Below are 24,318 nucleotides of genomic sequence, written 5' to 3'. Positions count from 1 at the left end.
CCAAAGGCTCTTTTAAGAGCCGCCCACGTTTTCTGTTTGGAGAGCTTTCCTTGTATCCTGACACTTAAAAGCAGTTGACTCGATAGTACATAAACCAACTGATCGGAATGTTTGCTCAGCAAAGCGTTATAAACTGATTTTCCGTGCATTGGGGGAATATTAGAGCGGTATGGGTTCGCTTGACAGAATTTGACCTTCACGAGCGGTTTTACGAACCGACTGGTCTCCAGCAATCCTCGAGCTGCATTGCATACTACTTTAGTAGTGAAGCTGAATTTACTATAGAACAGAAGATTTAGGTTTCCTGGGTGAGAGGCATTTTGACTTGTGGTAGCAGCGGTCCTGTCGATTTCTGAAGTGCCACAGGTAAGTTTGTAGAAATGTTGAGGGTCTTCGTGCCTAATTTGTCCTAAGCGGGGTTTTGCTTTTCAGGTTTATGTAACCGACCCATTTTTTTATACTCGCTTGATAGAAGCACAAGTTTCTGCTAATAAAACCGAAAGTACTTGCAGCCATGAAATGGGGTGTCAGTGGTTCTGCTGCCAAATGCAAACCCGTGGAACGCAGACAGAGCACAGCAGTGTACTCAAATACGCTTCACAAACATTGCAGAAAAACGGTTTTCAGGGTGTTAGAGCTCTTTTCAGATTAGGTAAGTGGCTCTGAAAAGAGCCGTTGGTTTCTAGCTGAAGTAGTTTTGCCCTTTACTTGGAGCTGGTGTACTTGGTAACGGCCTTGGTGCCCTCCGACACGGCGTGCTTTGCAAGCTCTCCCGGTAGCAGGAGCCTTACAGCAGTCTGGATCTCCCGGGAAGAAATGGTGGAGCGCTTGTTGTAGTGCGCAAGGCGAGAAGCCTCACCGGCGATACGCTCAAAGATATCATTCACAAAGGAGTTCATGATGCCCATCGCCTTAGAGGAGATGCCCGTATCGGGGTGCACTTGCTTCAGTACCTTGTACACATAGATGGAATAGCTTTCTTTCCTGGTCTTTCTGCGTTTCTTCCCACCTTTGGCTTGGCTCTTAGAAACGGCTTTCTTGGACCCCTTCTTGGGGGCAGGGGCGGCTTTCGGCTCAGGCATTGCTGTGTAAGTTCTAGTTTAGAAAACTGAAAAGCAACACTTCCCAGCTTCCCCCTTTTAAAGGCAGCCGTGCAAATGACACACGCTGCAGCGTTAGGCGTGGCCACCAGCGACCTTGGCGTAACTGAATTGGACAAAATTGGCACGAAAATATATTTCAGGGGCTTTTTTTCTTTTACCGCCCACCACCTCTATGTGCTGTAGAACAGTTACTACGCGTGCTGAATACAACGTATGATACCAGCTCATCAAATGAGATTTAACAAAGTAACCTGCACGAGATGAAATTCGCAGGGCTGAAGGAAAGAACCTGCAGAAGCTCGGAAATCCTTTTGCGCAGGCGAGTCCTGCCATTTGGAAAAAACGAGACGTTTGTATACAGAACGAGACACCGTGTATACCGCCTTTCGTGCTCAAACAGTTATGTTTTCCCCGTATAGCGCCTTGAACACCAAAACCTTGTAAAGAGGAAACGTTTTTGCCAAATACTGTAGTCTTCATGCGTCGGACTATTCGGTGCAATGAAACAAAGGACAATGGCACAGAGGTGTGGTGTAATAAATATATAATTAAAAATATATCGGTGCAATTCAATCCAGGAAAAGAGTCATAAAGTATACAAATAAATATGACACTAAATATACAGTATAATTAAAAATATATCAGTGCAATGCAATCCAGGAAAAGAGTCAAAGTATACAAATGAATATGTGTATGTATACGTGTAGGACACTCAAACGATGAAAATAATAAAACGGCACTTTGTACTTTTTGCTCAGATTTGTATTTTTGAACTTGAAGCATTGTTCAATGTGGTTGGCAGGCAGGCCACGCCTTGGAGTCGCGGCCAGTCGAGTGACGTAAGAATACATGCAAATCAGCAGTCAGTTTGTGTCGCTTGCGGCACCCGAAGGAAGCCTTTATAAGAACGCATCGCCGACCTTCTTAATCATTCTCTTGCAAGGAATTGCTCTGAGTATTTCGAGATGTCTGGAAGAGGCAAGACTGGTGGTAAAGCACGCGCCAAGGCTAAGACTCGCTCTTCTCGAGCTGGTTTGCAGTTCCCCGTTGGCCGCGTTCACAGGCTTCTGAGGAAAGGCAACTATGCCGAGCGGGTGGGTGCCGGTGCTCCCGTTTATTTGGCTGCTGTGCTTGAATACCTGACTGCCGAAATTCTCGAGTTAGCCGGCAATGCTGCCCGCGATAACAAGAAGACCAGAATCATTCCTCGCCATTTGCAGCTGGCTGTGCGTAACGATGAAGAGCTCAACAAGTTGTTGGGTGGCGTGACCATCGCTCAGGGTGGCGTGCTGCCCAACATTCAGGCTGTGCTACTGCCCAAGAAGACCGAGAAACCAGCTAAGAGCAAGTAAGCTCAGGCGCTTATGACAACCAACGGCTCTTTTCAGAGCCACCCATCTGTTCAAACTAGAGCCTGTTCCATTGAGATATTGTTTCTTGAACGTACACCTCTGTATTGCGTGTTTCCGAATTATGAGAAACTTGTCATATGTGTGAGTGCCCACCTCTGACGCTTCCAGCATGTTACCTTGATATGTAAAATATTCTCCCGGATTTTGGAGTCATTTTAATGGTTCATCTGAGGGGTCTCTTGGTCTAGTTTCGGAAATCTAAATAGTAGGACGGTAGTCTGGCTTGAACTAATACTTTAAAGTTTGCCAGGGTCCCAATCACATTTTCAATTGCATTTTTTTATAGCGAGAAAATGAGTTATGCACATGATGGTGAGGGTGGGAACTGAAATCAAAACAGCAAGCTGAACATTGATCTTCTTCTGTACAATCCCTATTTGCATCTTTTGGGGATAAATCCATGTCCCGTAGTTTAAGATCACCTTGGATAAAATGCAATATGTTTCGAGAAAAGCCAAGCAAAATGACACCTTTTATTGGCTAACTGAAAGGATTACACGGTACAACACCCTCGTACTACAGTATAATTTTCAGTATGGTTTGATATGATTGTATGGAATGCTGTTTTCTTCAAACGATACCAATACAATTAGGGAAAAAATCAATGTGGGTTGGCTGTACTCTGTCTTTTCTGGAGTTTTGTCACATGTGAAGATATGGCAGCACTAACAGTTGATAACTGATGATTATCTAATGTATCGTGCTACTACACAACATTGCTTTTTTCCACCTGGATGGAACATTGCTATTAAATATAGCTTTGGTCAAGAAGATGGATTCACTTGTCTTTGGAAATGATAAGAAAGGCAAGTCTCTGTTCTCTCTCTCTCTCTCTATTGTTTACTGCAGTGAATGACTTAAGAGATGCAGCAGAAGTAGCTTTTCGTGTTTTAGTGTGGCCGTGATTTTCACGTTTCTTCTTTTGTGGTAAAGATGACTTGCCAAAGAAAAAGTCCTCTGCTGCCCTCAATCATTGACTGCAGTCGTTCTGGTCATTAGCTGTGTTTTCTCTGCAGCATTTTGGCAAGAGGAGCAGAGCCATACAGATCAGAACGTTCTAAACCTAAAACTGATCTGTCGTACGTTTGTTATCTACAAAAGTCAAGTTGATTTTATATATAGGAGTCACACTTCATGCATTTCAAACTTGGTGGGTGAATAGAGTGACCCTCCTCAAATACACATATGAATTACAAAAAAGAATAGAAATTTGGGGCAGCACGGTGGCGTAGTGGGTAGCGTGGAGTTTGCATGTTCTCCGTGTTCGCGTGGGTTTTCTCCCACAGTCCCAAGACATGCAGGTTAGGTGCATTGGTGATTCTAAATTGACCCTGGTGTGTGGGTGTGTGTGTCCTGCGGTGGGCTGGCGCCCTGCCCGGGATTTATAACCTGCCTTGCACCCTGTGTTGGCTGGGATTGGCTCCAGCAGAACCCCGTGACCCTGTAGTTAGGATATAGCGGTTTGGATAATGGATGGATGGGTGGATAGAAATTTGAGACTTGGCTAAACGTTAAATTGCAGTGACGGTATGGCATTATAAAGGTACAGTATATTGCTGTAAGTATGAAATATCTGCATGAGTCTTTCTTGACACAATTCTCCAGAACAATTTATTGGCTGAAAATACGTAATGGCAGTATGTTATAGAGAGAGGGTGTGCAGCAATGTTCATAATGGCCTTTAGTTTTGTCTTCATTCTCTCATCTGCCACAGTCTCCAGTAGGTTAATAGTACATCCCATAACTGAGCCTGCTTTTTTAATCTGCCTGTTGATTCGGTGGGCCTCTTTATCAGTTTTGAACATTGAAGCGAATTGCAGTGGCAATCACAGTTATCTGCCTTCCTATAAATCCACCCATCCGCTCTCCTAACTCTCATATTCAGTTCAAGGTGGCAGGGCAGCTTGACTCTATCCCAGCAGTCTTCTGTTACAAGGCAGGAACAACACTTGGACCGAGTTCCAGTCCATTTCTGGACAAACAGAGGAATTCACCCATTTAGTGGAACCAATTAAACCACACCAGTTAAGTGGAACTGCAGGCCTTTGCACTGTGAGAGGAAACTAAAGCATCCGAACGAAAATCATGAAGACATGCGGAGAAAATGCAAACACGACACAGGGAACAGAAACAACCACATTTTGAACCTGAGTCTCAAGCAGTGCGGAAATTGTGCCATTGTGTCGTCCATCAGTTATGGAACATGTGAAGGATGTCATTGCCCACATTAAAGAAACACGGCCTCCGAAGAAGAAACATTCTGCTCTGCCTTGCCCTCGCTTATATAGTTCCTCTCTGTGTTGCAAGACCGGTCCACAAGTGTCATTAATTTGAACCCCCAAGTACTTGTAGATGTGCAGCACCTGCTCATCCACTCCCTGAATAGGGTTTGTGTCGTAGAGCCTCTTTGGTGTGATCGACTTCAAAAAACAGTTGCTTTGTTTAACTGATGTCAAGTTGCAAACGATTCTCTCTGGTGATAGATTTATTGTTCAAAGTTTCCAGGAAGAAGTGAAAAGCAGACAGGACTCTTCCTTCTGCTGCTCCACTGATCCCTACATCCACACCAGAGACACCGTTCTTCAGTTTCACAAACTACGTTCTGTCTCACATAGAATCCATTAAACAGGACCTCCCATTTGGAGGTGGACTCGTAACCTAACATACTGGCAAGCCTCCCGATCGATGTGTGTAACTGAAACAAATGTTACTTTCACATTGTTTTCTGTTTCACCTTTTTACTGCACTGCGGAGGAGTGGTATAATGTTTAGAATTGCAAATAAAAAACTGGCTACCTTAGTCCAATTCATGAAACACTCTCATGCGGGGTTGTGGAGCGGTACACTAACACAGTTGCAGAGGATTGGGTTCAAATTTTCCTCAGAACACTGTCCTCGCAGCACTCACACTTGTCCTTTATGTCTTAATGATTTTGTTGATCTTATTTTTCAGATGTCCATTAGGGTCGGACAACCTGTGTAGAAAAATGTATTCTTAAACTTGGTTATTTCGACGTATTAGAAAAGGATTATAAGCTAAAGAGAAAAGCAGACACTATATTTCATTAAGATGCAAGAGTTAGAAGTTAAAAGGCTCATGTCTGCATATTTAATTACCCTTTACAAGCCAAAGACCACCATTATCTCTCAAGATAAAATTTGGGCATGCAGGATAGTTGAGAAGAGATTGGCCCCTTGATTAGAAGGGGAATGTGAACTCTTGTGTTGTAAATAATTTGTCATGAGCGCTGGGAAAGAGGGGAGTGCAGGGAGGCCTTGTCAGACAGCTATGATGGACAGCAAAGAGTTTGACACCAACCCAGCTGAGAGATAGTGGTGAAATGAATTAAGGGCAGAACTTGAGCAGTTTGTACATCTTACCATAAATCTCAATTCTGTTGCCTGTCCTGAGACTCCGAGCATCTTCTTTGGGGCTGGGGGTGCCCATGCTGCGTCAAACTACTTCAACATCTCCTACTCAAAATAGGCCCACAGTGTCACTGTGAAGGTGGCCAGCAATTGCGTAGCTTACAGTGAAGTTTCGATTCCTGTCTCACGCTTGAAGCTTCCCCTCTACTCTGTTGTTGACCTGAAGGTGGTCAGGAAACTGATGTGTAGATAATTATAACTGCTCTATAGTGGAATCGGATTGGATGGCTGTCTTTATTCCCCTCATTGCACTTTGTTATCTCAGGTTAAAAGTATACACAGATGCAGCAAGTAGAGTTTGATCAATCTGTCTATCTGGTGGAAAAGCTGAAAATGGAAGCAGAGATTCATATAAAGTAAGTCTTTGGGAATGTTGGGATATCTGAATCCTAAAAACAGATTTTGATGTGTGCAATAATCAGGCTTCTATCATTATTTGATATCTTAGTAAAGCAGACTGGAACTGTCTGATGACACATTTCTTATGGGCAACTTTAATAGGAATAATGGCATAAGACAGTTTCCTGCACAGGATTTTTAAATTGAAATTGTTTATTTTACATATGTGCTTCCGGGAAGTCTAACAGAAACTAGGTAAACTCTGCACTAGTCTGTGTGTTAATTTGAACTTGTAGAGAGCTCGGATTTTCTGTGGATTTGAGGATAAATGTTACAAATACTTTTCAATATCAATGGCTGACCCCTCTATTATTAGTCCGGTGGGCTTCCAGTGTGATGGAAAGTGCAGTCACCGAGTATTTGTGACGAAATTCGCTTTTGTCTTGTAACGAGTGAGAGTCCGTCTTTTACGGGGTGCCATATCTCTTTCTGGCCGTTCAGTGGCACCTTCTTTTACGTGCTGGCACGTGCCCTGTTAACAACATTGTTTCCTTCGATATGTCTCGAGTTCACCGATTTGATTTTTCAAACTTCTTCCTCCAAAACAAGGGGATTTCGTAAAGACAGAAAGCACACTCGTCGGGTCTCTTTGTAGGTGTAACAGGCTGATTGAGTCTACACGGTTCTCATCGGTCTAATATCAACGGCTGAGCCGGCTGTCGCTGATAAATCTACGAGGAATCGAAGCGAGAACATTAGATATGGCAGAAACCGCTCCAGTAGCTCCCGCCTCAGCGCCGGCTAAGGCGCCAAAGAAGAAAGCTAGCTCCAAGCCCAAGAAGACTGGTCCTAGTGTATCTGATTTGATCGTAAAGGCTGTGTCGGCTTCAAAGGAGCGACACGGACTCTCTTTGGCTGGGCTCAAGAAGGCTCTTGTGGCTGCCGGCTACGATGTGGAGAAGAATAATGCCCGCGTGAAGCTTTCTGTAAAAAGTCTTGTGAACAAAGGCACCCTCGTTCAGACTAAAGGTACTGGCGCCTCCGGATCATTTAAAATCAACAAGAAGCAGGCAGAGACTAAGGAAAAAGTCGCAAAGAAAAAGGCGGCTCCGAAGAAGAAACCAGCGGCGAAGAAGCCCGCAGCAGCCAAGAAAGTAAAGAAGCCAGCCGCTAAGAAACCTGCAGCTGCCAAGAAGGCGGCTAAGAAGCCTGCCGCAGCCAAGAAAGCCACAAAGAGTCCCAAGAAAGCTAAGCCGGCTGCAAAGCCTAAAAAGGCAGCCAAGAGTCCGAAGAAGCCCAAAACGCCTAAAGCTAAGGTGACCAAGCCTAAAACCGTAAAGAAAGCGGCACCCAAAAAGAAGTAAATTGATTTGACGTTTGCCTAAACAAACGGCTCTTTTCAGAGCCAACCAAATAATCAAAAGGAGCAAATCTATTATCTGGGCTGTGTAAGTGCGATGTAAATGGTTGCGTGCAACTGACTGCATTTGATCTCGTGTGTGTGTGCGTTTTTTGTTTTTAATTCCCTCGCCTATATTGGCAGAAGTAGCCGCGATCTCCAATACAGTAGCCACAGTGAGTGTGAGACAGTTCAAGTTTGAGATTAACGGTTTTGAGCAATACAGCCGAACGATGGTGCAATAGTATACTTAAACCCAATTTTTAGCTCCGCATATTGATTACTGCTATATTATCCTATAGTAAATTGACGTTTACTTTAAAAAAAAAAAAAAACTGCTTTTTAGAGCCACCCAAATCAAAAGAAGCAAATCTATTGTCTGGCCTTTATCAGTGCGATGGAGATGGTTAATGTGTGCTATTGACTGTATTCGATTGCTTACGTGTATGTTTTTATTCCCTTTGCCCCATCTTGGCAGAAGTAACAGATTTAATACAGTAGCCACAGTTTCCGCGTGAAACCGTTGCTTAGTAGGTTTACATTTATGGACAAGTGTTTTTAGAAACGCTGCGCCGCACCTTTGTACGGTATGCCCATCACCTAAGTTTGCATATTGTCCATGCGCGGTTTACCTTCTATACGAGTAGAGTGGTGCTGGACAATTTATTAGGGAAAACATACACGGGTAGTCTATACAGAACACACTTGGTATATGCAGGGTTAGAGACAAGGGTGTGCTAAATTTACCTTTGAGAATATGCGAAAGGATTTCATCTCATGAAAGAGAAAATGTGGTGGCTCTAAAAAGAGCCTTTTTCTACAAAGCTAAATAAACCGCGTGACCTTAAGCACGTTCTCCACGAATACGGCGAGCCAGCTGAATGTCCTTGGGCATGATGGTCACTCTCTTGGCGTGGATGGCACACAGGTTGGTGTCTTCGAAAAGGCCCACCAAGTAAGCTTCACTGGACTCCTGCAGAGCCATGACGGCTGAGCTTTGGAAACGGAGATCGGTCTTGAAATCCTGAGCGATTTCTCTTACCAGACGCTGGAAAGGCAACTTGCGAATAAGCAGCTCGGTAGACTTCTGGTAGCGACGGATCTCTCGCAGAGCTACTGTGCCAGGCCTGTAACGGTGAGGCTTCTTTACGCCACCGGTAGCAGGAGCGCTCTTACGAGCTGCTTTAGTAGCGAGCTGTTTTCGGGGAGCTTTGCCGCCAGTAGACTTACGCGCTGTCTGCTTTGTTCTTGCCATCTTTCCGATTAGATATAAATCGTTTGCAGCCAAACGAACTAATTTCAAAATGACCGAGGAAGGCTCCTTATATTGAAGTTTTGACGCTTTCTGATTGGCTGAAAGGAAAAGGGTTGGGTACGGCAGTAGGCTCTTTGTGACTGCACTGCTTAAAAAAAAAAAAACAACTGTCGGCGCGCAATTTGAACCCAGGCTTTGTTTCTGTGCCCTCGCCGTCTAACGGTCGTTAACTGTTCACAGAGAAGCAGCGCGTTACAGTAGTGTTTTACATGGTTAATAAAAATACAAACTTAACTACTATAAACGTTATTAAGAACTGAATTATTCTTCGCTTATAGTGCCTTATAAGTAGGGATGGGCAATACCACAGTTTCTGAAATTGATACTAATACAATTATTTTGTGTTAGATTTTCGATACCGATACTGAGTATTTTTAATAAAGCATTGGGATTTGTTTTCAAATAATGCTAGTGTTTAGAATGACTAACATTAATGGGCTAGTCTGTATTTAAATTAACTCATATCACAATACACTCTTATGGTCACCATAACAAATTTATTAAGAAATTTATATTAATAGAATGAACACGGCATGTCATTTTCTAACACGCTTACTCCAGACCAGGATTATGGGGGGATGCCGGAGCCTATCCCAGCTGCCATAGGGTACAAGATTGGAGCAAACTCTGGACAGGATGCCCATCAATTATTGGGCAAACACCCACTATGGCCAGGTTAGCTTTGCTAGTTCACCTAACCTGCACATCTTTGGACTGTGGGAGGAAACTTACATAACCATAGGGACAACAAGCAAACTCCACGCAGGGTGGATCCGGGTAGCAAAGAAGGAAAACGCAATAATAAATATAAAATTAACATTTATGCTTTTATAAAGATTTGGTTATTCACGAATGTACTTAAACTGATCCTCTTAGAACACTAACACTTATAAAAAAAATAATATTCCCACATTTGCATTTTCTATTATATTCTGCCCTTCTGTTTTACTGAGAAAGATTTTGTCATATTAGCTTTACATTTAGTCAAGTTTCAAATTTGTATTTAGAAAAAATAATGCTGACATTTTTATACTTCATCCTATTTTACCATCACAGAGTGAACACACACACAGAGCAGGGGCCAGTTTAACATCATCAGTCCACCTAACCTGCCTGTCTTTGAACTGTGGGAGGAAACAGGAGCACAATACAATTTTAATAATGTAATACAAAATTAAGCAGAAAAATAATATTTTATTACACTAGATGCTGTTAACAATGTAATTAAAGTACTTTTAAATCCACTAAACTTCCGTTCATTATCCATCCCACTATATCCTAACTACAGGGTCACGGGGGTCTGCTGGAGGCAATACCAGCCAGCACAGGGCACAAGGCAGGAAACAAACCTGAGGCAGGGCGCCAGCCCACCGCAGGACACACACACCCAGCACACACACGGGACAATTTAGAATCGCCAATGCACCTAACCTGCATGTGTTTGGTCTGTGGGAGGAAACCCACGCAGACACGGGGAGAACATGCAAACATCAGGAAGCGAACCCACCACCGTGCCGCCATCCACTAAACTTGCAAAATTATTAATATTTTGATTAACATTTACATAGGCACTTATTTTTTCGGAAAGAAAAGCAACCTTTACTGAAAGTTTTCATCTTCATATTAGGCATATCCAGTAAGTATTTTGCATAGTGTTAAGACTATTTAACATTCTTATTTATGTATTTCGTTGTACTGTACCCTTCGTTTTAATTAGAAAAACAAAATGGACAGAACCAGTGACAAAATGCTCTGACCGTTATGCTTCACTATTTTGTGTTTACCCCATTATGATAACAACTGGATTTCCGTTTCATAAGTATTAATAAGTGGTAAACGGTAAAATATTTTACTCAACTGAAAAGTCTTCAGTAAATCCCCTTCTACATAAACCTGCTAGCGGCAGAGTTACCTGAATAACATGTCGGGCATCTTTGAACACTCTCCTGCAACCTCCTTTATCTGACACTGATTGCAGCTAAATCGTCGGGCTTCAGATTTGCATTGCTTTCATGTTTTACAAGCGTCTTTCTGTTGGATAGCATGTGTGCTTTTTAACTGTTTAAATGGGTTGATTGTTTTGCTACTATACTGTACTGCTGATTCCTGATTCTTCTCACAAATATTGTATCAAGCGGCTGTTTTCATTTCCATCTGTAAAAAGTAGCAGCATACAACTTACATCTCGGCCAGCCATTGATGTACAGTCTGCGCTTGTGCAAGGGGTGTGGATTTATGGTGCTGTTGCGTCACAGCGTCTCTGCTCCTTTCAGTATGTGAGCGTGAAAGTGTGTTAATGCATTCTACGCCTTTTGCATGAACCTTGCTACTGTATCTTTTGGAAAAAAGTAGTAAACAGTATTTTTGAATAGTACTCGATGCCAAATGGGTACAGTTTGAGTATCGAAGTATCGATTACTGTGGTTTCGATCTTCCCATCCCTACTTATAAGCCCTATATACACAATTAAAGTAAACACAAATATATTAAATGTATTTTCCTGTCGGACCAAGAAAATTACTAACTGGCCTTACAGTAACCATATTGCAATGGTGCTGGACAAGTTGTATCAGTCAGGGATGAGTTACCAAAAGAATGACGTGGCAATACATCACCAATGAAAGGGGCAGCTATGAAAATGGCAACTCTGCAAAGTTGGACACATTTCTATCTTTGTGTGCCCTACAGCTAGCAGTCCAGCGTTGGAATGGTTCGGGTCATACCTCAGAGGCAGAAACTTTCCAGTCTGTCTGAGGAATTTCTCCTCATCCTCAGCACCTATCCCTGTTGGGTCCTTCAAAATCTATTCTGGGCATCATTTTCCATTGAAACAAAAATCTCTTAAATCTTTATTTCAAATGTCACTTAATTTCCATCCTTTCATTATCCAACCTGCTATATCCTAACTACAGGGTCACGGGGGTCTGCTGGAGCCAATCCCAGCCAACACAGGGCACAAGGCAGGAAACAAACCCCGGGCAGGGCGCCAGCCCACTGCAGAGCTGTTACTTAATTTTCTTCATCTAAATGACAACAAAATGGAGACTGTATGCTTTGGACCTTCTGATCTTACTTGTGGTAAAGAAATTCATTTTGACTCCTTGACAAACTACTGTAAACCCTACACAAAAAATCTTTTGTGTTTTTTGATAATGCCCTTAAATTTAATAAACAAATTAACTCTGTTGTTAAAGCCTGTTTCTGTCAGCACAGCTCTTTCTTTCTGTAGATGATTTTGAAACACTAACTCAAAGATACACAGTGATACAGAACTGGAGTCTCTAATCTGGCTCTAGTGCAGTGGTTCTCAAACTGTGAGGCGGGCCCCCCTAAGGGGGCGTGAAGTAACAAAAAGGGGATCTGAAGATGTGAAAAAAAGAAAACAAGAATCAAAAATATGAAAAATACATCTATTGAGACCAAAACAAATTATCTTAAACTACATTCTGATACTAGAAAAATAAATCTAAAGTTAGATAAATGTTGATAAAAGTTAAGTAGGTATAATAAAATATACATCTATGATATATCATTAATTAAAAAAGACAAAATTGGTATTAGTGGGCTCCTTTCAAAAAAAACGTTACGGGGACGCAATTAAAACTGTTATGAAAACTCAGGTCGCAGATACGTAAAGGTTGAGAAATGCTTCTCTAGTGAGTGTGTATGTCTGCCCTGTGATGGACTGGTGCCCTCTCCAGATGTTACTTCTGCCTTATGCCAGATGACTGCTGGGACAGGTTCCATATACCACACAAACCTTGCCCTGCTTAAACAAGTTTGGAAGATGAATGGTTGTTCTTCCTCTTATTGAAATTTATTTTGGAAATAGTCTAACACATTTATTATGCTTGTTATAAAGCATGCAGGAATGAAAAAATGTATATATACAGTATATACATTTATTGTCATTTAAAAATCTGCTTGATTGTTTTGCACTTTAGGTGGTTCTTTGTTCATTGACCACCACATTACAAGAGAAGATGAAATTTATTGAAATTGAAATTTATTTTGGAAATAGTCTAACACATCGATTATGCTTGTTATAAAGCATGCTGGAAAGAAAATATACAGTCATATGAAAAAGTTTGGGAACCCCTCTTAATTCTTTGGATTTTTGGTTATCATTGGCTGAGCTTATAAAGTAGCAACTTCCTTTTAATATTTGACATGAAAACAGTAGTATTTCATCAGTGAAATTAAGTTTATTGGATTAACAAAAAGTATGCATCATAACAAAATTAGACAGGTGCATAAATTTGGGAACCTCAACAGATATGACATCAATACTTAGTTGAGCCTCCTTTTGCAAATATAACAGCCTCTCGATGCCTCCCATAGCCTTTGATGATTGTCTGGATTCTGGATGGAGATATTGTAGTCCATTCTTCCATACAAAATCTCTCCAGTTCAGTTAAATTTGATGGCTGCCAAGCATGGACAGCCTGATTCAAATTATCCCATAGATTTTGTACGTAACCATTCTCACAATCCTGTGCATATGCTGCTCCTCTATTTTTCTTGGCCTGCGAGACCTGGGTTGGTTTAACAGCAACTATGCCTGTGGTCTTCCATTTCCTGATTACATTCCTTACTGTTTAAAAATGTGCTTGATTGTTTTGCACTTTAGGTGGTTCTTCTTTCCTTAGCCACCCATTACAGTAGAAAGTACACTGTGTACTTTATGCATCTGTCAGATGTTTCCTCTGCCTGAAGAAGGGATCTGAGCTGCCTTGAAAGCTTCATATTGTAATCTTTTTAGTTAACCAATATAAGGTGTAACTCTGCTTGACTTCTTTGCTCTGTCCTAAATTAATTTTAAGAAAGTGTTGATAGTCTAAAAAAAAAAGCATTCAGTTTTTCCCCTTTTCTGTGTGTTATGTCAATAATACAACATTTATGGGAAAGTCGAGACACCACACTGATTGTGTTTGGGGGAAGCGCAAAACTGTAATAAAGGAGAGTAAAAAGTATATAACGCGCTGCTTCTCTGTGAATAGTTAACGACCGTTAGACGGCGAGGGCACAGAAACAAAGGCTTCGGTCAAATTGCGCGCCGAGAGTTTTGTTTTTTTTTTAAGCGGCACAGTCACAAGGAGCCTACTGCCATACCCAACCCTTTTCCTTTCGCCCAATCAGAAAGCGTCAAGACCTCAATATAAGGAGCATTCCTGGCTCTTTTTGCAATTCGTTCGTTTGGTTGCAAACCATTTGTATCTACGTTTAGAGATGGCAAGAACAAAGCAGACAGCGCGTAAATCTACTGGTGGCAAAGCTCCCCGAAAACAGCTTGCCACTAAAGCAGCTCGTAAGAGCGCACCCGCTACCGGTGGCGTAAAGAAGCCTCACCGTTACAGGCCCGGCACTGTAGCTTTGCGAGAGATCCGTCGCTACCAGAAGTCCACCGAGCTGCTTATTCGTAAGCTGCCTTTCCAGCGTCTGGTGAGAGAAATCGCTCAGGATTTCAAGACCGATCTCCGTTTCCAGAGCTCCGCTGTTATGGCTTTGCAGGAGGCCAGTGAAGCTTACTTGGTGGGTCTGTTCGAAGACACAAACTTGTGCGCCATCCACGCCAAGAGAGTGACCATTATGCCCAAGGACATTCAGCTGGCTCGTCGTATTCGTGGGGAACGCGCTTAAGAAATTTTAACGTAATTTACATGGGAACAAAGGCTCTTTTCAGAGCCACCATATAATCTTACAAAGGATAAAATCCTCGCTGTACCATAGTTTGATTTTAGTTACACAATTAGAATTAAGCACACAATCTCTTCTAATATTTAAGAGTGCGCACGAGCTCTGTGCCTTCGGCGAAGAACAGACGTGCTCGGTCCCCAGGAATGTCCAGGTAGCTGGATAAGGATATTTTACACATCCCTAAAGGATAGGCTTATGAAAACTACCACGAGACCTTTGAGAAAATCGTCTTACTGTAGCAGAGGGCGAGCCTGAAAACCATTACTGGACGGGACTTGCTTAGATACGCACTATTTTTGTACATCTTTATAGCGTGTATAAATTGTACGCAAATGAATGTCCACCTTGCGGGTACTTTGCACTGTAAGCAACTATCCAAAAGGCTGGAAACATGCGAGTTCTCCTTGGCCGATTGCTGCTTGTTGATTTTAAAGGACCCGGCGGCGCCGGTACCTTTTGGTATACACGAGAGAGCCATTGCTCACAAGGCTTTTCACGCGGGCATTTCTTCTCCACATCATAACCGCCAGCAGTCAAAGCCTTCTTGAGCCCAGCCAAAGAAAGCCCGTGGCAATCCCTTGAAGCCGACACAACCTTCACTATCAAATCAGACACGCTAGGGCCGGTCGTCTTATGCTTTGAGCTCGCTTTCTTTTTCGGCGCCTTGGCTGGAGCGGTTCGAAAACACGGGTTTTGAATTTCTCACAGGTTTCATTAACGAGCCGCCGCCCATATTAGACTGGTGACAACCGAAGAGACTCAACCAGCTCTCTGCAAATACACAAGACACCTGACAAGTGTGCTTTCTGTCCTCCCAAAATCCCCCTTTACAGAAGGAAAGAACGTAGAAATCAAAGCTTTGAACTCGAGACATTTCGAAGGAGATATGTTGTAAACAGGGCACGTGCCATCGCTTAAAAAAGGTATCGCTTAAGGGCCAGAAGGGTAAATGGCACCACGTATATACAATACAATTTATTTTTTGTATAGCCCAAAATCACACAGGAAGTGCCACAATGCCCTGCCTCTTGGCAGCCCCCCAGCCTTGACTTTCCCTTGTAGGAAAAAAATGGAAGAAACCTTGGGAAAGGCAGTTCAAAAAGAGAGACCCCTTTCCAGGTAGGGTGGGTGTCAAAAAGAAGGGGGTCAATACAATACAGTACAGTACACAATACATTGTAAAAATTTTAGAAGTACGGAACAGAATTTAACAGTAGATGATATCACATAATAGGATTTGGATTTGTTTTGAGTCCTGGAGACCTCATTCACCAAGCTGCCTCCCCCATTTGGCCATTCCACAGCTGAAATAGTGCTAATCCAGAGGGGACTGGGCGGTCTCATGGTCTGGAATCCCTACAGATTTTATTTTTTCTCCAGCCGTCTGGAGTTTTTTTGTTTTTTCTGTCCCCCCTGGCCATTGAACCTTACTCTGATTCGATGTTAATTAATGTTGATTTATTTTGTTTTATAATTGTGTCTTTCATTTTTCTATTCTTTAATATGTAAAGCACTTTGAGCTACTGTTTGTATGAAAATGTGCTATATAAATAAATGTTGTTGTTGTAATCCGATGAAAGGACCCCTCTTTCTCACGATTCCTGCGATCCTCCATAAGGGATGACTTTACCTTAGGCAGGCAAAGCAACTTGGCACTTGGTGCCACATAAAGGACAGGCTGTTACTTGTTACAAGACAAACATGAATTTCGTTACAGATACTCACTAACTGCAGTTTCTTTGACAGTGGAAACACAGTGAATAATAGAGCGGTCCATAACTGATGCCGAGAAGTATATATTTGATCCAAAGAGCCATAGAAAATCTGAGTTCTCTACAAGTTAAAATTAACACACAAAGCAACAGTGTGAATCTGAGTTTTGTCATGTTTTCTTGAAAGAGACATATAAAGGAAACAACTTACTTTCAACAATCCTATGTTTAAGACTGTATTAGAAGGATCCAGTCTGCTTGTCTAAGATATCACCTATCTATTATTGCAAACCACAATAATGCGTCTTTAGTAATGAAAGACATCACAAAATTCCCACTGACTTGCATTACATATTAAACTCTCCTTCTTTGTTCAGCTTTTCCATTAGACAGATATACTGGTGGATCCCTATTGGGTTTCACTGTCTGTACTCTTAAATAGAGATAACAAAATATTACCTACGGGTTCCTGTGTGTATAATTAAAATTTTAGATAATGAAGTATAATCAAGGGAATGAAAACAATCACACAATCCAGTTCAGTTTCTCAGCAATTATAATCCATACTTCAGTTTCCCAGCCACCTTTAGTCTAACTTGAGAACCTGGGAAATAATAAAGACAATGGCCGAGCTTCAAGTGTAATGCATGGATCGAAATGTAGCCACGCAATTACAGGCCACACTCATTGACATGTTGGGCCCATTTTCAGTAGCAGGTTGACTAGTCCAAAAGACCACCTGAAACGGCGGACCAAATAGGGAATAGGGAAATATGTGAGCTCTGCACCGACAGTGATTAGTGCAAAATCTGAACCCAGTCAACCTAGAAAGAAGCATAGCAGTGTGCCACTTCACCATCCCGCAATTCGACAGAGGAGTGTGGCATGAATTGGGCTAAAGTATCAGGTGTTTATTTGAAATTTAAGAACAGTCATATCTTGTCTTTTACTTGAAGAATGTGTGATACTTTACATTTTACTGATTTTCAGCAAAAACCAAGGAACCTGTTTATTGATTTTCGCTTTCCTAAAGACCTGGTGACTGTGCAGGAAGTGGAGGTGGTGCACTGCTTCAAGAAGTTGGAGGTTCACATTAATTACAGATTAGAATGATCTAATCTGTGAGTCAGTGTTGGGGGTACTGTTCTTAAAGTAATGTGGGTTACATGGTCAGATTACTTTTTAAGGTGAGGAATATCTTGACACAATACTTATGTTATTAAATGGTAAATGGTAAATGGCCTGTATTTGATATAGCGCCTAACTAGAGTTCAAGAACCCCCCTAGGCGCTTTACAACACAACAGTCATTCACCCATTCACACGCTGATGATGATAAGCTACTATGTAGCCACAGCTGCCCTGGGGCACACTGACAGAAGTGAGGCTGCCGAACACTGGCGCCACCAATCCTTCCGACCACCACCAGCAGGCAAGGTAGGTTAAGTGTCTTGCCCAAGGACACAACAGCTGCATTCTCATGCCGGGAGCCAGGATCGAACCTGCGACCCTCCGATTGCTGGACCACCCGCTCTACCGACTGAGCTACTGCTGCCCTAAAATTAGAATATTTGTGTTACCAAAAAAAAAAGATATAATACCAAAGCTAGCTTATTCCTGACAATGCAAACAAAAAAAATAAAAGAATGTGTAATTTCACACAAGTATTGTGTTTATTTGGTAACATTGTGCAAGCATGTGATCTGGCTGTCTGGTCACACCTGGTAAGAAAGAGGTTAAATACGTACATAGCATGCAATCAAGTTGCAAGAACTGAACTAATCTTTTAAGAATATACTTAATTCTGCATATGCTGAGGTGTAAAAGCCACCCAGTTTAGGGTCACAGGGACCCCATAATTATCATAGCAGCAATGTGTTCAAGCAGTGTGCCACGGCACAGTGGTGCACCATGAGAGCTACCCAGGTGTGCCATGGAAGAAAAAGTGTAGCACACCCGAGTCTGAATAGGAGAGGGACAAGCTCGGTAGGTGATCGAGACCTGTCTGGAGAAGCTGGCCTAAAAGCAGCTCTGCAATCACTACATTAGAGCACTTCACACTTGTATCCTGGCAACTTGAGTCCATCTGCCTGGGTGTGTGGTTGCCAGCAAACCTAAAAAGGCTGGTTTGAAAGTGGGCGCATAAGTTGCCTCTGAGAAAGTGAGGGGTAAGCAAAGGGACAAAACAGCTGGGAGATGCCACCAAAGTGCTCAGTAAGTGTCATGTCTGAGAACAATGACCTCAGATTTGCTTTCTCCTGTGGTCAGTTCAGCACATGTATGAGACAAAAAAGTGTTTATCAGTAAAACAGTGGTGTGCCTTGAAATGGTTTTGGTTGCACAAAGAGTGGCAACAAAGAAAAAAGGCTGGGAAAGACTGCTGGTAAGGCAAGAAGAAAATGAGATGGATGGTATGCCAGTCCTAAACGTTATTATACAAATTAGTCTGTTTTACCTGCACCTTTATCACTCTAATTTAATATTGTTTATCAGTATGCTGCTGCTGGAGTATGTCCCATCTCCTTCCTCTAAATACACTGAGCCATTCACTCCTAGTGGCTGCCCCTCACTGTAGGAAACTGTGCCGAGTGCATTTGTCACCAATAGCAGCGCCCGAGAATATATTTATGAATGTCTACACTTGTTCTCACCCCGCTGCAAACCCCCACGTTTATGCTATCCGAGGGAGAATATCAAGGCAATTACTAGCATAGCTGCCATCTCAGCAGCCAAACCTCAGTCCAAGACAGACTACAGACCCATCGGCCAGGTTTATTTACCCCTAAATAAAAGGTGGCTTCCACACAAAATAAAAAAAAACTTAAAAATTAACAGCATCAGTCTCCCTCATCCATAATGAAACCGAGCCTTTTAACAGGCATTTTTCGATCAAAGTGCACCCAATTTAATGGAAAAAAAAGCTCTCGCTTGAACAGATAGGTGGCCCTGAAAAGAGCCGTTGGGGTTAGAAATCGTATTTTCCTCCGCTTACTTGCTCTTGGCTGGTTTCTCGGTCTTCTTGGGCAGAAGCACGGCCTGAATGTTGGGCAACACACCACCCTGAGCGATGGTCACGCCACCCAGCAATTTGTTGAGCTCCTCATCGTTACGCACAGCCAGCTGCAGATGACGAGGAATGATTCTGGTTTTCTTATTATCGCGAGCAGCATTACCGGCTAACTCAAGGATTTCAGCGGTCAGGTACTCGAGCACAGCAGCCAAATAAACGGGAGCACCAGCGCCTACTCGCTCGGCATAGTTGCCTTTCCTCAGAAGCCTGTGAACACGGCCAACAGGAAACTGCAAACCAGCTCGAGAAGAGCGAGTCTTTGCCTTGGCACGTACCTTACCACCGGTTTTTCCTCTTCCAGACATTTTTGATTACAGCAAACCAAACTCTGCAATAAAATAGTCCTGAAGCTCGGTTTTGCGCTTTTATAAAGGCTCCCTTTGGGCGTGACGGCCTGAACGAACTGACTGCTGATTTGCATGAGCTGCTACGTCACTCGACTAGCGGAAAGTCCAAACTCACGGCGCTCGACCCCCACAACGCTTCGAATTAAAAAAAAAAACAGCCGTGAACAAAAAGTGCAACGTGCCTTTTTATTATGTTGACTGTAACTTTGTACTTCATGTATACATACATATATATTATTTATTTTTACACATTACGTCTCTTCTTTCTGTATTTCATTGTACTGACATTTTAGTGCATTACCCCTGTCTTCCTTCATTCGTTTGCACTTATTAGTTCAACGTTTAAACACTGCGCTGGCGATTTGATAGGCTTTGTTGTTTAAGGCGTAATTCGGAGCAGAAAAGATTTGATACTTTGAGCACGAAGGTCGGTGTGCACTGTGATCATACCTTGCATTTATTTCTGTGTTCCCCCTACGTTTACGACTTTCGTGATCTATCAATATAGAGCTCGACAAGAGTAAGGATCCATACGGAAAATTCATTTTCTTATTTTCGTTGCTCAAAATGACCGGAATCCCCTTCGCATACGAATTACTGTGCTATTGCACTACCGAGCTACTTTCCTTAATCCCTGCGAATTTGATGTTTTACGATTACGTGCAAGGTAAACGTTTCTGTGTTTTGTCTCCTTTGATGATTTGATTACATGTATCCGCCCCAACCAGTTATTGTTCAAAAGGAAGAGGAAATACTCAGTAGTGTTAGAGAAAAAAAATACCATTGATATGTACTAATATGATAACTATATACTGTATGATATGATAACAGAAAGCCAAGTACAAAAGTGCGCGCGCGCTAAAATCAAGCTTAACGAAACCCACCCCCACATTCCCCAGCACAAGGGAGGGAAACATCTGCTTATTCGTCATTGGTGGCTGCGCCTCACACTCAAATGCAGGTCATTTGCATAACTGAGTTTAAAACCAGAAACCCGGGAAGTTGCCACATTCAGTTTTTCGTTGTTACAGTCTACAGATATGGCTGAGCCGAAAGCCGCGCCTGCTCCTAAGAAGGGCTCGAAAAAAGCCGTTTCTAAGAACCAAGCTAAGGGAGGAAAGAAACGTAGAAAGTCCAGGAGGGAAAGCTATGCTATCTACGTGTACAAGGTGTTGAAGCAAGTTCATCCCGATACGGGTATTTCTTCTAAAGCAATGGGCATTATGAACTCGTTTGTGAATGACATCTTCGAGCGTATCGCCGGTGAGGCTTCTCGCCTTGCGCACTACAACAAGCGCTCCACCATTTCTTCCCGGGAGATCCAGACTGCTGTAAAGCTCCTTCTACCGGGAGAGCTTGCAAAGCACGCCGTGTCGGAGGGCACCAAGGCCGTTACCAAGTACACCAGTTCCAAGTAAACCGCGAAATGTTTGCTAGAAACCAACGGCTCTTTTCAGAGCCACCTATCTAATCTGATAAAGAGCTTAATTAATCTCCAGACTGACGTTTTATATTTATGTATCCTACTTTTTCTCGTATGCGATTTTACGTGTACCACCTGCGTTTGCATTCGATACGGTGAGGGCTTTTCTCATTATTATATGAAGCCCCTGATGTATAGCATGTGGTTAAACTTCTGATTCATTTACCCTTACACGTCAGTTTAGGTCTGGTTGATTTTTAGCTATCTCTGAGAAACTCCTTGCAGGAGACAAGTACAAATGTCTTCCTTTGCAACGGTCCGACAAGATATCTTTTCTGGTCTCTTAGAATATGTGCAAAAATCCACACGATTTCTACAATTTTTTATTTATTTATTTTAAACTAATTTAGAATTCGGGAGGATCCCGACAACTATTGTAAGTCCGATGCTTATGAATAAAAGCGTGGGAACCTACATCTGCAGCCTGATAAATTAAACTTCCCTGCGCCGTATTGCAGATCACTTAATTGGCGGCATCTACTGGCAGATGACCGCTGCATACCTGGTAAAGCTGCTCGAAAAGGTCATTATCGTTTAACAACAGTAACGTCTACAAGCTCCCCACATCAATTGCTAAGCATACGTTCCGTATGGCAGGCCGTTTTAACATCTGATCCATTTTCCTTGATATCAGTAGTTACGATGATCTGTGAGAGAGGCTGGGAGCCTGCGCTGATTACATGTCTGGCTTTAAATTTGATATCACGCTTTTACAATTTGATATCGAGCTTTTGAAATGGTTTGAGTTTTGATATTGTGCTTTTGAAACTTAATTCAAAAAAGAGAGCTTAGATGTCAGTATATTATGGCAGGTTGTTTTAACATTTAATCCATTTTCCTTTTTATGAAATCTGATTTCACATTTTTGAAATTTGTTATGGAGCTTTTGAAAATTTTTATCAAGTTTTTAAAATCTGAAATGACACGTTTCAAGTTTAATATCAAGCTTTTGATAGAGTTTTTAACATTTGATGTCATGCTTTTGAAATTTGCTATCAACAACCTCAAACCAAATACTGTATCAGATTTCAAAAGCTCGAAAGCAAATTGTAAAAGCTTAATATCAAATCTTAAAACCACACAAACTCCAGAGCTAGGCTTCAGAGTGCTGAAGCCCACCGAGTTTTAAAATCCTCTGTAGTATTACTCATAACAGAGTTCCAAAGTGCCTCTGCAAGCACCATCAGCACATTAGCTGTACACCAGGAGACTCGTGAAATGGGTTTCCACGCACACAAGCCTAAGATCACAATGTTCAGTGCTATAAAGCATGCCACCATTAAATTCTTGAGCAGTGGAAGCATGTGAAGCTCTGGAGTGAATAACCATTCTTCACTATCTGACCGTCTGATGGGCACATCTGGGTTTGGTGGCTGTGCCAGGAGGTCTGGAGTTGTTTGTCAGGGTGTGTGCTAGGCCCTTTGGTTCCAGTGAAGGGTCCATAAACCCTTGGCTTGTATTGAAAATAGTCAGTAGAGATCTTTAATACATCAATAATTTATTAATGAAAAGAGGACATAAGGTAAAAATACTAAAAACACCACATAAAGGAAAATAGGTTCACCTTAGAAAGCAAACAATTCCCAGTACAATATCCAGATAAAGAGAACCCTTAAAGCAGAGTGAGAATAATCAGAAAAATACAACAAAGAAAACACAGTACTTACTAACTGCACTGTGAATGAGTGACCTGCTGCTCCTGAGCCTTCTCAGCTCACTTACATAGCCAGAGAGAGAAAGCTCAGGAGCAAAGGCTTCAGGGTGGCCCCGCCTCCTGGGGCTCCACACACAAAATAAGGAGGAATAACTACTATACACATAATAGAAAATACATACAGATATACCATGTAATAACTTAAAAATAATAAACAGAACAATAAAAGACATAAACACACACAGTTCTACAGTATAACAATGAGGCATTTTAATTGGCTTTGGGGAATTTAAGCGTTGGGTTTATAAACAATGGTATTTTCATAGACTACATAATTTATCTTATCTTGTCCACGTACTAACTGTATTCATTTGCAGTTTCTGTCCATTAATTGAAAAATAAACACTGCTTAAAATCATATACTAAAAAGTTTAAATATTATTAAGTCATTAACATATGAATTAGTAAATATCAAAATAATTCAGGATATTTTAATTTGCACAAACTCTTTAAAGCTGTTTTATACAAAACACTAGCTGTGTAAGCCCGTGCTGCAAAAAGCAGGGTGTCCTAGAAACTATTGAAACTGTCAGAAAAAAAATTGAAATGTAGAGATGTCAGGTAATTGAAAGGAACTACTCTGAGCATCTCTCTCCTAGGAGGCTTTGTGTTGCTGACGCGCTCGTCTTGCTAGTGTTTCAGCAGCGGGAGGAAAAGTAAAAGGGATACCGTTTTGCCGATGTGCTTCTCTCACTTTTGTATTAGCAGCTAAGCGAATGACTCGCTCTTCGGATGTTTCTTTTTGCCAACATGCTGGCTTCGGTTGGAGGTTGAGCCCTAAACCCGACTCCACTTCTCACTTCCGGGCTGGACAGACACACACATCTGTAAGCTTAGAGCGTCGATTCTTCAAAATGTTTAAGGAACATTGAAATATCTTCGTAGTACATGTTTAATTATTCTATCCTTCACGACACTCCCAGTGAAGAATATAGATTATTTAAATGTAGTTAAAGTTTTATCTGTATAATATAATAAACATATTTTGATGCATTTCACCTTAAAAATGATATCGTCATCATATGTAAATATGCTCTTTATAAAGTGGCTCAGGTTGTGCGATATAACTGTAGTGCAAGTTTACAGTGGGGTGATTGTACTTATAAGTAAAAAACAGTTATACAAGGAGCACTTGATTGAGTGCATTTAAAGTTCTTGGGATGTAACTGTGTCTGAACTGCGAGGTCCGTACAAGAAAGGCTTTGAAACGTTTTGCCGTGGCTGAGACAGCGTGTCCTTGAAGCTGTATACCGATAATTCTCTTTCCGATCAGCTGCTGCTGTGAGTCACACTCAGATA

At 41.9% G+C, this 24,318-nt stretch overlaps 7 protein-coding genes across 7 annotated transcripts; 4 read left to right on the top strand and 3 right to left on the bottom strand.

Annotated features, from left to right (window-relative positions):
- Positions 1-655: 655 nt before the first annotated feature.
- LOC120538339 (histone H2B 8-like) lies at positions 656-1,093 on the bottom strand. The gene has a single exon (XM_039767798.1). It carries the CDS (start codon positions 1,080-1,082, stop codon positions 705-707), a length of 378 nt encoding a protein of 125 aa, XP_039623732.1. The 5' UTR covers positions 1,083-1,093; the 3' UTR covers positions 656-704.
- A 926-nt stretch (positions 1,094-2,019) lies between these two features.
- Positions 2,020-2,498, top strand: LOC120538335 (histone H2A-like). Its single transcript, XM_039767795.1, has one exon. The coding sequence runs from the start codon at positions 2,069-2,071 to the stop codon at positions 2,453-2,455; it is 387 nt and encodes a 128-aa protein (XP_039623729.1). The 5' UTR covers positions 2,020-2,068; the 3' UTR covers positions 2,456-2,498.
- A 4,508-nt stretch (positions 2,499-7,006) lies between these two features.
- LOC120538331 (histone H1-like) lies at positions 7,007-7,675 on the top strand. Its single transcript, XM_039767792.1, has one exon. It carries the CDS (start codon positions 7,045-7,047, stop codon positions 7,645-7,647), a length of 603 nt encoding a protein of 200 aa, XP_039623726.1. The 5' UTR covers positions 7,007-7,044; the 3' UTR covers positions 7,648-7,675.
- Positions 7,676-8,474: 799 nt separating this feature from the next.
- On the bottom strand, positions 8,475-8,964 carry LOC120538334 (histone H3-like). The gene has a single exon (XM_039767794.1). The coding sequence runs from the start codon at positions 8,935-8,937 to the stop codon at positions 8,527-8,529; it is 411 nt and encodes a 136-aa protein (XP_039623728.1). The 5' UTR covers positions 8,938-8,964; the 3' UTR covers positions 8,475-8,526.
- Positions 8,965-14,226: 5,262 nt separating this feature from the next.
- LOC120538316 (histone H3) lies at positions 14,227-14,637 on the top strand. Its single transcript, XM_039767777.1, has one exon. It carries the CDS (start codon positions 14,227-14,229, stop codon positions 14,635-14,637), a length of 411 nt encoding a protein of 136 aa, XP_039623711.1.
- Positions 14,638-19,344: 4,707 nt separating this feature from the next.
- LOC120536322 (histone H2A-like) lies at positions 19,345-19,801 on the bottom strand. The gene has a single exon (XM_039764647.1). It carries the CDS (start codon positions 19,778-19,780, stop codon positions 19,394-19,396), a length of 387 nt encoding a protein of 128 aa, XP_039620581.1. The 5' UTR covers positions 19,781-19,801; the 3' UTR covers positions 19,345-19,393.
- A 1,046-nt stretch (positions 19,802-20,847) lies between these two features.
- On the top strand, positions 20,848-21,286 carry LOC120536323 (histone H2B 5-like). The gene has a single exon (XM_039764648.1). The coding sequence runs from the start codon at positions 20,863-20,865 to the stop codon at positions 21,238-21,240; it is 378 nt and encodes a 125-aa protein (XP_039620582.1). The 5' UTR covers positions 20,848-20,862; the 3' UTR covers positions 21,241-21,286.
- The last annotated feature ends 3,032 nt before the right edge of the window (positions 21,287-24,318 follow it).

The sequence above is a fragment of the Polypterus senegalus genome, chromosome 10 (genome assembly GCF_016835505.1).
Source record: "Polypterus senegalus isolate Bchr_013 chromosome 10, ASM1683550v1, whole genome shotgun sequence".
Lineage (NCBI taxonomy): Eukaryota > Metazoa > Chordata > Cladistia > Polypteriformes > Polypteridae > Polypterus > Polypterus senegalus.
This window is presented reverse-complemented; position numbering and strand designations above follow the sequence as displayed.